The sequence below is a fragment of the Corticium candelabrum genome, chromosome 11 (assembly GCF_963422355.1).
Source record: "Corticium candelabrum chromosome 11, ooCorCand1.1, whole genome shotgun sequence".
Taxonomy (NCBI): domain Eukaryota; kingdom Metazoa; phylum Porifera; class Homoscleromorpha; order Homosclerophorida; family Plakinidae; genus Corticium; species Corticium candelabrum.
Window position 1 is genome coordinate 6,287,936 of NC_085095.1, and position 17,612 is coordinate 6,305,547.

The 17,612-nt window shown below is 40.5% G+C and overlaps 2 protein-coding genes across 2 annotated transcripts; both read right to left on the reverse strand.

Annotated features, from left to right (window-relative positions):
• Positions 1-41: 41 nt before the first annotated feature.
• Positions 42-16,199, reverse strand: LOC134187222 (early endosome antigen 1-like). The gene is made up of 11 exons (XM_062655339.1): positions 15,391-16,199; positions 15,271-15,324; positions 14,286-14,550; positions 14,074-14,222; positions 13,955-14,008; positions 9,200-10,646; positions 9,096-9,141; positions 8,971-9,031; positions 2,683-3,078; positions 2,072-2,629; positions 42-1,188 (listed from the first exon to the last, which is right to left on the reverse strand). Exons 1-11 carry the CDS (start codon positions 16,111-16,113, stop codon positions 295-297), a joined length of 4,647 nt encoding a protein of 1,548 aa, XP_062511323.1. The 5' UTR covers positions 16,114-16,199; the 3' UTR covers positions 42-294.
• On the reverse strand, positions 5,487-6,744 carry LOC134186450 (uncharacterized). The gene is made up of 4 exons (XM_062654423.1): positions 6,534-6,744; positions 6,327-6,466; positions 5,660-5,774; positions 5,487-5,601 (listed from the first exon to the last, which is right to left on the reverse strand). Exons 1-4 carry the CDS (start codon positions 6,625-6,627, stop codon positions 5,510-5,512), a joined length of 441 nt encoding a protein of 146 aa, XP_062510407.1. The 5' UTR covers positions 6,628-6,744; the 3' UTR covers positions 5,487-5,509.
• Positions 16,200-17,612: the final 1,413 nt, after the last annotated feature.

Below are 17,612 nucleotides of genomic sequence, written 5' to 3' on the forward strand. Positions count from 1 at the left end.
ATGACAATCACTGCAATCACTTGTAGAGAAAGATTAATTGACAGCAAGGTGCAGTATACTTACAGTAAGCTCTCATTCCCACGGGCTGGGCATCATCAACAGCTCCACAATAGAGTAGATAGGACGGGGCCTTAATTACTAGATAATGTGATATGGCAAGGTAATAACATTCAATGCTGCAGTGATGAGTAATACAGTCAATACATTATATAAAACAAAAGTCATGACATGCATGTAGTAGTCGCTTGCTTTGCTGTTGCTTGCTGGTTGTTTTACCTCTTTCAAGTGAATTTGTTAAGTGTACAGATCAGACTCATTCTCTTGTGGCTTCTCTTTCGGCTCTACATTTGTTTCACTTTCTTGGCTTGTTGAGTGGTTTTCTTGTTCAAGTGCTGTTAGTTTGTCTCTATAATTGCACAACTCAGCTTCTGCCCTCCTCAGTTTTTCATCAGATGCTCGAAGTCTATCTTGATTGTTAGCCAACTCCAACTGCAGCTGTTGAATTGCTGTTGCCTCAGCGGCTTTATTTCTCCATTCCTTCAGACAGCTGTTTTGTCGTTCTCTTTCTATTTGTAGTTCCTGTTGAAGCCTGGTTACAGCACAACTCTCTGCCTCTTTGGCTTCTCTCAATGCAGTAAATGCAGACTGAAATTCTATCAAAATCTTTTTTCGAGCCTCATTCTCACTTATACTCTCTTGCAATCTCTTCTCCATATATCTAAGTACTACTTTGTCCTGCTGCTTTTGATGCTCAGATTCTTCTAGACGCTGTTGCAATGACATTTTCTCAACCCAATGCTTTTCAATGCAAACTTCCAGTGCTCTTTTTTCATCGATGAGTTGTGAAATGGCAGGTTTTGCTTCCATGCTTTCAGACAACCTTACAGTTTCATTTGCAACTTCAGGCATAGCCTTAATTTTTCGTTCCTCCTGACTGCGATTCAACTGATCTTCAAGATCTGTAACTTTAGCTTTTTCTACGTGAAGTCTCTCAGTAACTTCACTGTTTTCTGCTTTAGCTTTATTGATGTCTTTCTCAAATTGGTCACACTTTGATACCAGTGTCTCTCTTTCTTGCTTGAGAGCAGTCACAGTGGTTATCAGTTCACCATGTTGCTTTGTCTTATCATCAGCCAGCTGCTCTATCGCATGCTGCTTCGTAAGTAGAGCTGCTTCCAGTTCACAAATCTAACAAATGCAAACCAATCTTAGACTCGAGTGTCCAGCCGATCATCTCCCCCCGCGGCGGAGAAAGACCGGCTGGAGACATTCGCCACTCAAAGGAAACCGCTGCCTCTCTATCCTCCAATCAGGATTTTACACGTTTGGTTAGTGTTTGTGCATGCACGTGTACTTACGATAACTGCTGATAGCAATGCCCGTCGCTATTGGCTCTCTACTAATGGCTTTGTAACTGAGTAGTGAATTGCTTTTACCGTCTGATATCACGTTTCGTTAGAGTGTGAGCTACACCTGCATGTCGTCTTCTCTTTGTCTTCCTTTTCGTACTTGGAGGACTAGGCAGCGCATGCAAAACAACTTCTAGTCCCTCACGGTGTCGTACGTTGCATGCATTGAACGAGTAGACCATCTCCAAAGCGTGGTATTTGCACTCAACGCAGGGCGACGTGCAGAGCTATGGTCGACCTTTGGTTGGCCTCTGTGGTAAACTTTGAGTCTAGCGATCTTAGAACGAGAGACAGACAACGAGAAGAGCGGGAAAGAGTCGACATGTTGTTCGTAGACTTGGATGGCACGTGTCGAGACTACACGCACTTGCGTCAGAGAGAAATTACATTAGCAAAGAGCCAATGGAGACGTGCATCCCTACCGAGGATGCACAAACATTGAACGGCACTCTGATTGGAGGAAAGAGAGTCGGCGGTTTATTTGAGTGGCGAATGTCTCCAGCCGGTCCTTCTCTGCCGCGGGGGAGATGACCGGCTGGACACTCGAGCCTAAACCAATCTAGGCTATTAATTGAAAGATTCACTTATTAATAATCAGCAACCAGAAATGTCCTTATGAACTAATGCAATGCGTAGTTACAAGTCAAAATTAAATTACTTACTTTATCTGTAAGAGATGTTTTCTCAGTTTCTAATAGCTCTACGTTTCTGTCATGCTCCTCTTTCTGAATAGCTGCCACAGTCAAGCTGTTCTCCAAACTTAACATTTGTTGTTGCAACTCATTTAACTTCTTGTTCTTCTCAGCTATAGTTGATTCTAAATTTTTGTTTAGCTCCTCATTAATAACCTGCACATCTTCCAATTTACTTTGTAATGAATTCATTTGTTTCATATGCTGCTCGACATCTGTATGTTGTTGGATTAGAGTAAGATCTGCCTCCAATTGCCTCACTCTGTCTTGGTATTGAACAGCAACTTTGTTTATCTCACTACAAGCCTCTTGTTCGTCTAAAATCTTCTCCTGGCAGTTTACTAATTCGTCTTTCAAATGACGATTATATCTCTGTGTCTGTTCTTGTTGTTCCAAAACGTTTTGCAATTTTTCTTCAGCTTTCTTTCGATCAGCAACACTTTGCTGCATTTGATGTTCCAGTTCCTTTTGTTCCTGCAAAAGTTGTTCTTCATGTTTTTGACGTTCTTCGAGTTCAGCTGTCACGTTCTGACAACAACATCATCATTGAATATATGCACACTAAAATCTCATCCGTTTACCTTAAGAGATGCTTTACTTCGTTCGGCTTTACATTGAAACTTATCCCGTTCGGTTGCTACTGTCTGCATCAGTCTAGTCAAGGTTTCAACATCACTACTCACGTGACTAGAATGCTTCGTGTCTTTTGAATCTCTGGACCTCCCTTGACTCTGAAATCTAGAGTCTGTTGCCGAAGAAGATGCAGACTGTTGCTGTTTTGTATCACAGTCATCAGACTGCCAATTCTGAAGTTGAATGTGTAATGTATGACTGTTGTGCTCAATCACAACTGGTCGAGTTGGATACAGCTCTCCATTAACAACTAGTTGACAGTCAGTGTATATGCCAAGCTTTAAAGGTGTCGGTGCAGACTGAAAGACTCCATTGTGATCATGATTATTCCATCGAAGTTCTACCTAAGACAATTAAATAAAGTTATTTTTCAATTAACTCATCGCAAAATTTATTTGAGGTTTATTTATAATGAATTTCTAATAATTATTGTACTAGTAATTGAAGCTGTGTCTAAACCGTCGCTTCCACAACTATGAGCCTTCTGGAAACCACAATAGTATTGTTGCAAAGAATACAAATTTAGACGCTATTTCCTTTTCAGAGCACTACTTGTAAATCTATCTAAAATCATACAAAACGACTGTTTTTACGTGACCACAAAGTACGTAAATAGTCTGTAGTTGTCAAAGTACAGTAAAGAAGATTATTGCATACAAGATATAAATATTGCTTACGGTTATGCAATGTTAGGTTTCATATAAATGTTGTATGCAACAAAAGCAATTCATTTCGTGTTAGCAGCTGCAGACAGGTTAAGTTCTGCTGTTTATTTCCTGGCAATCACAAACATTTCATGAACATTGTTCATTCGTCCATTGTCTCTGGTTGCAATGTGTGACAATTAAATCACGAATACTGTTTGGTGATTGGACTGCATTAAGGACATGGTACATATTCCTGAGAATGACAGACATAGTCACACATCCATCTACACACATGACGTTCATACCAAATTACAAAGTCCCGTTTCTTATTAAATACATCATAAGTTGTTATGTGAATCACGACTCGGCTGATGCTCTCTCTGGTCATTTACCACTCGGATTTTTCACTTGGATGACCAGGGCTGGTATTTTGATGTATCAGTTAGAAATCCTTTGCTGCCATCATATGTCAATGAACCTGCACTTCAAGCAGATGTGGTGAAGAAAGAAATAAAGACAGTCGTCATGAAGACCTTGCTACTGCCAGTGGGGGTATTTTTATCCATTGGTTGTAGATTGTCTCGGTTGTTGGACACCTAGCAGTTTGGAAAAAATCAAAACTATAGCAAGAAAAACTGTTATATTTGATTGGTTCATCTATTAATAGATCTGTTACTAATCTCTACGAACAGCTATCTGTTAGGTTGTGGCAATTTACTGCCAAGTTGTTTTTGTCAAGGCTGTCTGCAGAAGTTGCTGATGGTATTGTTTAACTTCTTAGTTATTTAAATACATACATATGTATATATCTAGGCGGAGACACCCCAAAATCCCGGATAAACCTGTTTTCCGTATCTAGGACCAAGTCACATTTAGAGTCGTAGCTAATTCGACACAGAACAGGTGCAGCAAACGTGAATGTTGGTGGATCCTGTGTGTCAAACAAGCAAGTTGCCATAACAACTTTTGTTTTGCTGCATAAAACGTCACCAGTTGCTATTTCAAAGTGAGGAAGAGCCGCATGCTAAAGGAGAAGTGAAAAAGTGCAGCGGTTTGCGAGCACAAAGAGAACAAACTTTTTGTGACGTCACGATTTTTAAAACACCCAGCACAATGCAAAGTACAGGGTACCGGCCACCGTGAAGAGCACCAGTGCTTTTCGAAAGTCAGGGCCGAATCCAGAGGGGGTTCAGGGGGTTTCAACCCCCTCTTTTCCAATGGGCGTGGTTCAATAATTTCATATAATTTCATTAGAAAAGAGAAAATTAGTAATGCTATAAATAACTGCTACCAGGTGAACTCCCTCTTTCAAAAATTCCTGGATCCGGCCCTGAAAGTAGAGCATGTGCTAAAGGAGGGGCGGAAAGGAACAGCGGTTTGCAAGCAATTACGAAACAAAATTCAAAATGGCTGCACCCATATGCATGGAAGCACTTTCCTTTCTATATACATGTATGTATGTGTTGTGCATACTCTATTTGTGATTTGATTTGCACATGGCAGACACCTTCTTTGCATACAGCTTCCGTAAGTAAAACAGAACTGATAGATAGTAGAAACCATGAGAAAGATGATGGCATTAAAATGTCAATAATGACCTCAAAGGTGCTGAACTTTGATGATGATGAACATACAAGTGCCAACAGTTCAAGACTTTGACTTTGACAGAGCTTTTGAATTTTGGTATAAAAAGCCATGCAAGAAGGATGATATAGACACTGAACTCTTGAAGTCTGGTTTGTAAACTTAGTCCTACCAAAGTCCCGTTCCTTGGAGCATGACTTAACTTAATTGTGTCAGATTAGTACTACATTTGTTGTGACAATTGAAATGCTGCCTGTCTGTCAAACCAGGTTACAGTGGCGTACGCAGGGTTACTCACAGGGGTAGAGCCGTATCTGCACAGAGGTATTGCTGAAGGAAGCTTGTGCGTCAATTTTTGGTGATGTCATCAATCTTTTAATGACATGTACCAACAATGTTATTCAATTAACTTGTAATAATTTTAAAACAGTGCAACAATGAAGATTAAAACATCAACTGTTTGACAATTAACCTATATAGTTAATTAGCCATTAGCTGTGACAACTTCAAGGCCATATCATGAGGATTCCTCTTGACAAACAAGTCAACCACACCAGCCACAATGTTGTCGGGAGTCCGCCAATCCCCGATGTACAAACAATAGCGCCATTGATGTCATCCTGTCATTGGTCACTGCTGAACACAAATACTATATAGCTTTTAAGCAGTTTTAGCTTGCAAAAGCTACACTCACAAGTATTTGTAGTGACATGTAAGGTGCACAGAATCTGAAAGTGATATGAGATCATCCCAGATGCAATGTACTCACGAAAACCACTGAAACACCAGTTAATTACAATGTGAAACACCTAAAGAAAATTAAGCTCAAGGAGCATAGAACTGCGCCACTGTTAAGTAGGAATCAATCTTTCCATCTTTACGATTTGATGTCCCAAATTTCCTGGACGCATCATATATGTCTCGAGACAAAGGGCCCTAGCCTAGGGGTATTGCTAGCAATAAAGAAAAACCCACTGTGTACACCACTGGGTTAATTAAACTTGAATCAATAGTAACCGTTGTCTTTTAGATTGTTAGGTGTTTGCATGTGTGCAATTTTGTCTTGGCTCTGAAATAAAGTGCTTGGCTACAAACAAACAAACTCCTCTAGCCAAGTGGCTACTAATAAAAAATTTCCAGTAAAAACACTGCTGATAAATACAAAGTAGACCTATAGCTACCACACGTACAAGTAATTTCAATAATGCCAATTTTACAAACTTTTTCAGGTCCTACTTAAAATAACATTAAAATAAATTCCTAACACCTATCCTAATAATTGTAATAGACCTAGATCATTGATAATTAACACATTGAACATGTGTAAATATTAATTAATTAATTAAGATATATGCACTGGCCTGATCAAAAGTGCCGAACAAATAGATTTTTCGTTCCATCGTAGGAACAGATTTCTCCCACAAAAAAGTTACTGTCGCCTTCCTCGCTGCTGTGATCGGTACATCTCTAGCATCAGCTGCTGCGAGATCTAGAGCTCTAGCTATATAGAGAGAACATGCAGAAAGTTAATTAATTAAATCAAACAATATATATCCACAATCAGTAACCTGCAGGTCGTCTGTGGCCTGTACACGATCTAGTGTAGTGTACATACAGAGTGTCCTTGTCCTCAACGACCTCATTGCACAAAGGGCAACGCATCGCTGTCGGCTGATTTCAGCGTCAGGCCGGTATAATATTTCTGGCACAAAATGCAAGCAAGGAAAACAGAAGGACTAGACGACTGTACACGTTGTGCCTTTTACAGGTATAGACCAGCTGACGTTAGCGCATGCGTAAGAGCAAGAGTACAGATCGAAATTCTCACAACGTAACTCACGTGAGCAATTAATTACTTGTGCTTCAACTGAATTTTTAATTAAAAGTCCTAGGAGGTGTGTTTCAAGCGACCGACAGTGGCACAAATGGACCGGTGTGTGTGTGTGTGTGTGTGTGTGTGTGTGTGTGTGTGTGTGTTTTTGTGTGTGTGTGTGTGTGTGTGTGTGTGTGTGTGTGTGTGCGCGCGCGCGTGCGTGTGTGTGGTGCGAAAGCTCAGTTGGTTAGAGTCATCTTATGAAGTGTTACATCCGGGACCTTGCAGTGCAGGTTCAAGTTACAATGATGGCGAGCTATGGCATAATTTCCTTGGTCAAGAAACTTACACACAATTGCCTCTCTCGACTCGGGAGTATAAATGAGTACCTGGTCTTTGACTGGGGTGGCAAAGACCTCCGACTGCGACAATGTCCATCGGGTCCAGGTGGGACTTGGGGTGCCCACACCACCGTTGGCGTCGCAGTCACTGCTCCTGAGAGCACCTGGCCAGACTCCAGGAGATTGCTTAGCACGGCCCATAGCTCCTGCTTAGTGCACAGGAACCCATCCAGCCCGGGCATTACCGTCTAACGGCAGCTCCTTATCCATTTGTTTGTGTGTGTGTGTGTGTGTGTGTGTGTGTGTGTGTGTGTGTGTGTGTGTGTGTGTGCGTGTGTGTGTGTGCGTGTGTGTGTGTGTGTGTGTGTGTGTGTGTGTGTGTGTGTGTGTGTGTGTGTGTGTGTGTGTGTGTGTGTGTGTGTGTGTGTGTGTGTGTGTGTGTGTGTGTGTGTGTGTGTGTGCATGCCCGTGTGTGTGCGCGCGCGAACAATTTTCCAATTTTCCTACCAACGCTCTAGCAACCAAATATTACGTAGACTGTGTTAACCCAGATTAAAGTGGGTGGTTCTCACAACGCCACTACCTTACTTCTATGACGCGGCAGGAAAGGGTCTACGAGAGACTACACAAACATGTGTATGATTTTACTGGTAAAGGTCTCGAACAGCGGTAATCAGGGTTCCATTTCCATACCGTGGTGGAGCCAGTTGTGGCCCCAGACAAAAAGAAATTATAATTAATTAATTAATAATCTAATTAAATTAAGAGGCTAGCTGTCAAAGCGATACTGCATGTCTAGGACACGAGTAGGAACAATCATGATCACATGCAGATATCTCTAGCATTGGTGTGTCAACACACATAGTAGTCTTCGTTCTCCGGGCTACAACATTTCTAGCAAGGTGACGAACTATACACACCATCATAGGTCACATGTTTGCTGTTCGGCTATTCAAGGATTCGACTAAGCAAGCTAGCGAACCTCAGCTTTGCAATTTAATTAATTATTTAATTAAGGTAAACTCTAACTAGTACAGTAACTGCATTCGATCCTCGAGCTCAGTGAGACCAAGTTCTGTATTGTCATGATCATAGTAGTGTAGAGATGTGTGTAATGACATGCAGTATCCATGTGCTTCTCTTTGCATAATTAACACTGTTACAAAAATGTCTCCAATCAATCATCTTCGGTTTGGCTTCTCGAGCTCAACTGTTCCATTTAAATCATCCAGATCGTCCATCAATTCTCATTCTTACATTGAACTTTCATAAAAAGACCCCATCCACAGCATGTAGTGTTAGCTCACTCCGCACAAGCCTTACGTCAGCATACGTAAACAACAACTATTAACGACACTTTCTATTGACATAATTAAACATGGTGTCTTGGGAGATCTCTTTTGAACAACCAACGAGCACAGGTCACCGCTATGAAGACGCGTCATACACATACAGTATACTCTAATAGAACAAATTACATGCACTCATGCACTACAAGCACACAGAGCCATTTAGATTTCAAGCGTGTTGCTGACACTTCAATATCAGTAAACTAATGACACATTTAATAATAGCTGGACGTAATAAGATATACATTTTTTGAAGTACAGTAGTAGACCTGTTACCTTGCGTTTGCTAGCGCTAATAAAATGAAATTGCAGTATCAAAAGTTGCCATCTACAACGCTTGCCAACGGACACTAGCGTTTCAAAATAGCACCTCCACATCATGTCTGTACATTGCAAACGAACATCTTAGACATTATACACAATTTGTCAACAAAAATTCATCCTAGCTTAACAAAGTAATGACACCCTTGTAAAACAGACAGTTACAACCTTGAGTCTAAACATCACTCTCTTCAGTATATGCAACTTGCTCTACAGGAACCAGCTTGCCATGTTTAGATGCACTAGATAATCAAAACTGAGTTAAACAGATGTAATAAATGATTCAGCTGCTCTAGCATAATGTACCATTTAAAGTATGGGCAACTTCCGTCACTTCCACCTATGTTTCCAACTATTAACACAAAATGTTGTTCATACACAAAGAATTACATGCAACAACTAAACCTTACCTGGTGACTCAAAGACTACACCAACGTATTCTTGTGGAAAAACATCACCGCGTGTCTTCCCCAAATAAGCAACCTTACCAACATCATTTCGTCCAAATGCGTTAGAAAGAAATACTGTAGAACCAATAGTTATGCGTTGCTTATCACAATGAGATAACTGAGAGACTGGAGTCAACGTAATAAGCGACAAAGACCCTGGTTGAATGGCAGGTAATGAGGTAGTAGCATGTTGCTGCTTACGAGCCGAAAGACCATCGAAATGATTTGCGTTACCACTAGAAGTCACTGGATCTACAGATCTAGACTTTGCATGCTGCGCAAGTAATACTGTAGGATCTATCATGTCTCGATTCCCACTATTTCTTGCTCTAGTACCCTGTACATGGCTAGCTGAAGAACCTTCCAACTTTTGCTGTGACTTGTGACTAGTATCCATTACTAAAGAACCTTTTCGTGTTACCATTGGTGATGATGGGTGCTTGGTTGATTTCCCCAACTTCTCAAGCACCGCTCTTGCCTCGTTTCGCTCAGTGCGATACCTTTTGGAAATGTCACGTACTTCCTTGTAAGCATTCTCGTGATTTTTCTTCACCTCTTCTAATTCAATCGCTAGAGCTTGTCTGCTAGACTCACTCTCCTGCAGCTTCGTTTCAAGCGCTGCCTTGCTGGTTTCTAATTTGCGTTCTACATGATTTGCTTCTTCAAGTGTCCTCGACTTCTCTCTGAAGTTGCGTAGTTCTGTTTCCACTGTTCTCAACTCTTCATCAGATAAAAGTACTTTCTCTTCAGCTAACGTCAACCGTGACTTCAACTGTTGAGCCAGCGTCTCTTTTTCAGCTGTTTCCCTCTGCTTTTCCTCCAAACGTCTGTGTAACTGGTTAATTTCCTTTTCTAATCGCAGCTTCTCTTCAAACGAGGCTGCTTTGCGGCTCTCTGCCTTTTCTAAAGCTAAGCGTTCATTGTTTAGATTTGCTATTTCTTGCTTAAGATCTTCAATTTCCTTCACACTGTCTTGCAGTCTCCCTTCCATTTCATGTAGTGCTACTTCCTTCTGTCGCTTCTGAGACTTAGCTTCTTTAAGTTGTGTTTGCAATGAGAATTGCTCATCCTGTCCAGTCTTTATACAATCTTCTAGTGTCTGTTTTTCACCAGTGAGATCTGAAATAGTTTTGTTTGCTTCTGTCCTACAAGATATTGCTAATTTCTCTGCGTCCTCTGCCTTCCTAGCCAGAAATTCTAGTTCGTCTTGCTTATGCTTCAGTTGATCTGTAAGGTTCTTAACTTCACTGACAGCTTTCTCAAATTCATCACATTTCGCTCTCAGTGTCTCATTTTCTTGTCTAAGAGTAGTGATTGTATCTGTTAGTTCATCATCTTGCCTTTTCTGAGCATCCAGCTGCTTTAACTCACATTGCACTGTCCTTAGCTTACTCTCTAATTTGACAATCTAAGAAAACAATCAAGTCCGTTAGAAAAATTTGTATTGTAGACGTGACTGTTGTTCCCTGAGCAATAAAAGACAACACAAACAAAAGATGCTGACTATCAACAAGCACAATATATCTGAAGCACCTTTAGATGTCATAGCATTGGTGACTACCATTACCTCTATCTCCACATACACCTTCAAGATAATGTCTTCGAAATATTTCTAAAGACCTGCCTCCAACAGCACGTTCTCGACCTAATTCATTACTACGCCAGTCCTGGAGTCAGCTGGGACGCACTTCTCAAAATGACCAACATTGAATTCAAGCTATTGACGGATGTTGACATGCACCAATTCTTAAAAAAAGGCCAATGTGGAGGTATCTCCATGGTCTACATGAAACATGCCAAAGGCAACAGCCCCATATGGTAGAGGTTTACAACTCAAACTCAATGCCTACATCCCACACAACAGATGCCAACACCCTGTATGGTTGGGTCATGTCTCAACCATTGCTGCCCCATGGATTTGACTGTTAGGAAGACTGCAACACCACCGTCGAGGTTCACCCCACTGAGAGATTCATATCTCTAAATACTAATTATTGGTTTCTTGTCTAAATTTTGCAATAGTTCATATTCATAGTTCCCTATCTTTAATTAAACCTATATACTTCCCCAAAAACTTTTTAATAGTTATTTAATCACTTACCCCTAAACCAAGAGTAAACAACAATGGGCAACTAGTGAAAGTCAATTTTTGAAAACTGGTACAGCCATGGCCACGAGGCCAATGCACTTCCGACGCCTTGTTATAAAGTTACAAAAATGTGTTAAATTACTCCACTGCAAAACAAAATCACCGACACACAACTACAAGCTGAAACAACACATGACACTAAAATATATTTAGTTTGATAAAGCAACATTAGAAACGTAAAATAGCATGCAACTCATGATACCAAAAGCTACACTGCAGCTAAAACTAGTTGCCCCTTCCACTTCTTTGCTTGCAATGTAAAACCTGTGATCCGTAATTCTTTACCCATAAATCACCCCACGTTCATGACCAGTTTCTAGATATTAACACAAAATAAACATGACATCTCAATTAACAAGCTGAGTGCAAAACTGCAGCGGATACTTCAGATACCAAAAAGCTGCAAAGCTATCAATCCAACTTATACAGACCAGTAGCACGACCATAGTCTGTCAAATGCTTTACTCACTGACTTGTTAGTTCCCACAGTTTGCACACCAATAAAGTTCAGCAATTTCCTCCCCACAAAAGCAAAATGCCAAATTTAAACAGAACACCTTCTACACTATTTAATCTCTAAACATGTGCTCTCTTACAATCCTCATCAAACTTAGACTCGTACCCAGTCCTCCTCCTTGCGCTCCACGTGTTTTGGCACGTGCTTTTGGTTCCACTTGCTAGGAGACAAAAAAAGCTCCTAGCAAGTGGAACAAAAAGTACGTGCCAAAACACGTGGAGCGCGCAAGGAGGAGGACTGGGTACGAGTCTACATCAAACTTTGTAGGTAGCTTCAACTGTGGGAAAGCTTGAAATCCTACCACCTTGACAGACAAAAGCATCAGAGCATTTGACAAGTCTCAAGCTCTGACCGAAGGTTTGGTAATGCAATCATGATTAATACCTAAAACTAGCTGATTGCCCATTCTTTGCTCATATAAATTAATACGAATTTCAACAAATAGCACTAACTCCCAGATATTAGCCAAAACCACACAAAATCCTGGATAACCTGTTTTCTGTACGTGACTAATCACGTCTAATCTTGTAGCTATTTTGACACTTCCTTTGAACGTCATCACTTTGAAGATGTTGCTCATGTTGCACGAAACAGGTATATAGCAAACGTGGCAGCTATCAGATGTGCATACACAGGCAAACAAAGGTTAGTCGTATTTCTTACAAACCCAGATATACTATAAAAATCTTGTTTTTATTCACGTCACTGTTAATAAACGACATGCTCCATGTGTGCCGTCCGAGATCAGAAATGAGCTTTCAAATTTGGTGAAGATCCGATCTGCCGTTCTAGAGAAATTTGAGCGTGAGAGAAGGCAAGTTCAATATTATAAGCAAGAATCGTGTCGTCCCAAGAAGTCTGAGAGACAACAACTTCAATTTCTACATCAATCAGATCAGCTGCGCAAGCATTTGGTGGAGCTGCAAGTCACCGTTTTGGAGATATGCTTTTAGGCAGAGATACTACACAGACACAGACACAGACACAGACAGACACACAGACACAGACACACAGACACACACACACAGACAAACAGACACACACACAGACACACACACACACACACACACACACACACACACACACACACACACACACACAGACACACACACACAGACACACACACACACACACACACACACACACACACACACACACACACACACACACACACACACACACCAGTCCGTAAACACGTTACGTAGATGCCCTCAAACAAACTACTCTTTCTCAACAATCCACCTCTAAATGATTGATCTTTGGTATTACAGTAGTTGTTGTAGACACAAAATACAGATTGCCAGGAAGTCTGCCTTCATTGATAAATTGGCAAATAATATCTTTGCCATTTGAGAGTCATGTACATTGAGCAACATCAATTCATCACCAGTGACCACCACACTGTGTGCTGACATAGTAAGTCAAATGAAATGAGACAAGTTATCACTCCTCCTTATCTTTTTATCTGTGCACTTTAATGTGTAACAAACTATAATGTGAAGTGAAGTAAAAACGAATGCCTGGTCTTCCTAGTAAACTCCATACATTTAGAATGCATATTAGCTAACTCTCATTTCTTTGGCAATAACTTGACTAAGAAATTGATGACAGAGAAATTGAATTACAGGACATCAAACTAACTGCAATGTCTTAAACATTTCCCCAAACACATCACAACTTGTGTGTGAGTTAATTACATAAAGATCATATTCCCTGTCCAACAAAGATTAGAAAACTTTACAAGTACATAGCAACTATAACCATCTTGTTAATATCCCAAATCCTAATACAGTAAAACACAATTGCAAGTCACTCAACTATACACATGTACAGTGTACAACTACCAACACAGGCATGTGACCACAACTTGTATGTAGTAAGCAAACAAATGTGATGATTACTGGTTCTTGGTGTCAGTGCTTTTGTCCAAGAAAAAAAACATACATTCCTAGAATTAGCTCTACTTCTGTTCCATGTAACCATGACCACCCACTGTACTGACCATACAAACTTAGCCAAAGCCATACAAATAGATTAATTCACATAGTACCTTTTTACTCTCTTCGCTTTGTTGTTCACTTAATTTGATCTTCAGTTCCTGTACCTACACAGAATAAGGCAATACTATGAGCCAATGGAAATCAATAGTCAAATTTACTACAAAGAAACATTTAGACAACTCTTCTCAATCTCAAACGACTTTGCTTTTCTTTCATGCTCCTCTCTCTGAGTAGATTCTGCAGCCACTATATTCTCCAGGCTCACCTTCTGTACTTGCAAAAATTCATATTCCTCGTTTCTTCGAGTCATATCTGATTCTAAGTTTAAACAATTTCTTTCTAATTTCTGAAACTTCCTTGTCTGCTGACTCAATTTCTGACCTGAATCTCTTAGTTGCTGTTGCAATAACTCATTCGAAGCTTTCTGTTCGCTGATTTGTCCTTCCAAAACTTGCAGGATGTCTTGCTTAAGCTGCAGCTGATCTTCAAGATATTTAGCTTTAGTTTCTTCTTTGGAAAGCGTCTCAACAATTTCTTTCTTCGCTTCCTCAGCTTTAGTAAAATCACTTTCATACATGACACATCTTCTTCTCATTGCCTCATTTTCCTGACTAAGTTTCCTTCCTTCAGTCTCCATATCACTAATCTAACAAAACAACACGTACATGTTGCCACTTTATGAGTTAAAAAATGTCTTTAAATCTGCCTTAGCTCAAGTTGGTTCACTATGGTCATGTGCAAGTAACATATTCAGCAAAGACATTTTGGAACTAGTCTCATTTCTAGATTGGGACTGAGGTCAAACCTGTGACCGTGTGTTTAGCGACAATTATTTGGGCCGAGGTGGGTCCCAAGGCCACGGGCACGGCTCACTTTCGAATGTCGGTCGTGCCCCGGGTCATGATATAGCTCCGGACTCGCACTGCAGACTCTGTGCCTCTAGCTGAGATGCTGATGGTAGCTATAGACGTGTGAACACAAAACAGGGCCGGACATGGGACTATGGATCAGGGTCAAGCCCGGAACACAATTTAGCAGGCCCATGTAGATGTGGCTTTAGTTCAAGTCTCCTTATGTGAACATGCGACTTCTAGTGTGTAACTCGTGATGCTAAAGCTGCCTCTTCCAGTTCCTTGGTTGCTATATACAGCTAAACATATAATTGGTCATTCCTTACCCATAAATCAATCCATGTTCATAACCACACTTATCCCAGTGTATACATGCACACACCTATGCACCCACCCACACATGCACGCAGACACAGTCTTACATGCACACATCTATGTATGCACATATCCATGAAAGCATACACACAGGCATGCATGTATGCATGCAGATGTGACTGTGTATGTCTAGTGCATACTTGTTTCCTCAGATCTTCCTGTTGCTGTCTCAACTTGGTCTTCAACTTACATACCTACGCAAAGACAAAACCATCATGCAATCTACACGACAAGTTGAAATTCAATTAAAAATTGCTTACTTTATTTGCTAGAGATGTTTTCTCAGTTTCTAATGATTCTACTCTTCCTTCATGACCTTCTTTCAGACTAGTTTCCACAGCCACTCTTGTCTCCAAGCTTGACATTTTCTGTTGTAATGCATCAAACTCCTTGTCATACTTGGTCCTAGTTAATTCTAAATTCATACACTTGTTTTTTAATTCACTTTCTGTTGTTGCATGACGATTCAACTGCTCCCCCAACTCCACATTCTCACGTTCTAAGGTAGATCGTTCTAATTGCACTATTTGAAGCTCTTCATTTAGTGTCTCCTTAGCAACCTGCACATCTTCCAATCTGTTTTGTAGTAATTCTATTTCTTGTTTCATATGCTGCTCGTGTTCACTGATATCTTTATGATGTTGTTGGAATAGAACCAGATCTGCCTCCAATTGCCTCACTCTGTCTTGGTATTGAACAGCAACTTTGTTTATTTCGCTATTAGCCTCTTGCTCTTTCTTCATCTCCTCTTGTTCGTTCAGCAGCTTCTCCTGACAGTTTGCTAATTCATCTTTCAAATGGTGATTATATCTTTGTGTCTGTTCTTGTTGTTCCAAAGCTTTCTGCAATGCATCTTCAGTTTTCTTCTGATCAGCAACACTTTGCTGCATTTGATGTTCCATCGTTGCAACCTTTTGCTCCAAATTTCTGTTATCCTGATAAGCAAGACGACAGTCCTGCTGCAAACCTTGATTCTGCTCCATCAATGCTTGCTCTGCTCCTGCTTTCTCATTCAGTAATTGCCGTAAGTGAGAAACAGAATGATTGAGTTCCTTTTGTTTCTGCAAAAGTTGTTTTTCATGTTTTTGATGTTCTTCAAGTTCAGCTGTCAAGTTCTGACAACAACATTAATGTTAAATACATACAATAAAAAGTGTCACCTCTTTACCTTGAGAAATTTTCCACTTCGATTGGCTTCACCTTGATACTTATCTCGTTCAATTATTAGTTCCTGCACTTGTCTGGAATATTCCTCTTCTTTTGAATCTCTAAATCCCCCTTGATCCTGAGATTGAGGGTAATGTGGCAAATACGACCCTGCATGCTGCTGTCTTCTTTCATGATCACCAAAGTGTCTTCGTTCTGAAGTCAGTTCACCAGCCATTACACTCCCGTGTGACTGTACTCTATTTCTATGAGCAGATGGTGAATTGGCAGGAAAGATACTTGTTGTCGCCTTCACTTCATCAACATGAAGATCGTGTTGAGACATTACGGCATTAGGTGGCCTACTTGACACGTCCCCTCCAGATTGAGCTTCACTACGTCTTCTACTGCCACCTTCACTATACCTCTCAAAACCAGAGCTTCTACTGTCACTTGGCAACTATCCACAACAAAAGTTTGTAATGATGTTTAACAATTTGCAATGTACAATTTCTACTTACCGGCCAATCTTGTCGCTGCTTATCATCCCTGTGATAATGCTGATCATCATGAAATTGTCTTTCCAAACCAGTAGTTGCTCTAGAGGTATGACCACTTCTTGATGCATCTAATCTAGCTTGCTCTCTGGGAGGATCAACGGAGCTCTCTGTTCCATTTCGATCAACAAACGCCAAGTTCTCCCTCCAGTCTTGCTCAACTTCTATATTCCCACCCAATAAAAGCAACTTAAAATCTACAAAATTGATTGTAACAAACTACCAACCTTGAAGTTGAATGTAGATAATTTGATTGTCATGATCAATCACAACTGGTCGAGTTGGATACAGCTCTCCATTAACAACTAGCTGACAGTCACTGTATGTGCCACGCTTTACAGACGTCGGTGCAGACTTAAAGACTCCACTGTGATCATGATCATTCCATCGAAGTTGTACCTAAAAACAAAGCAAAAATCTAAATTTCAATAAATAAAATACACATTTTCAACTCATTTCAAAAATTAATTTCAGACCCTACTAACTGATTCCTAACGCCTATTGTATACAGAACAATATGATAAGTTAACTCATACCTCACAGCCCTAGCGCAACCCCTTGGGACCCCTTAATTAATACAAAAACGTACCGGACTATTCCTCAAGCGTCTTTGCAACCGCGTGTAAATCTAACCGTGCACTTGCCTGATCAAAAGTGCTGAACAAGAAGATTTCTCGTTCTATCGTTGGAGTAGATTTCTTCCACAAAAACGTCACCGTCGCCTTCCTCGCTGCTGCGATCGGTAAATCTGAGCCAGAAAAAGCAGCAGCCAGATGTGA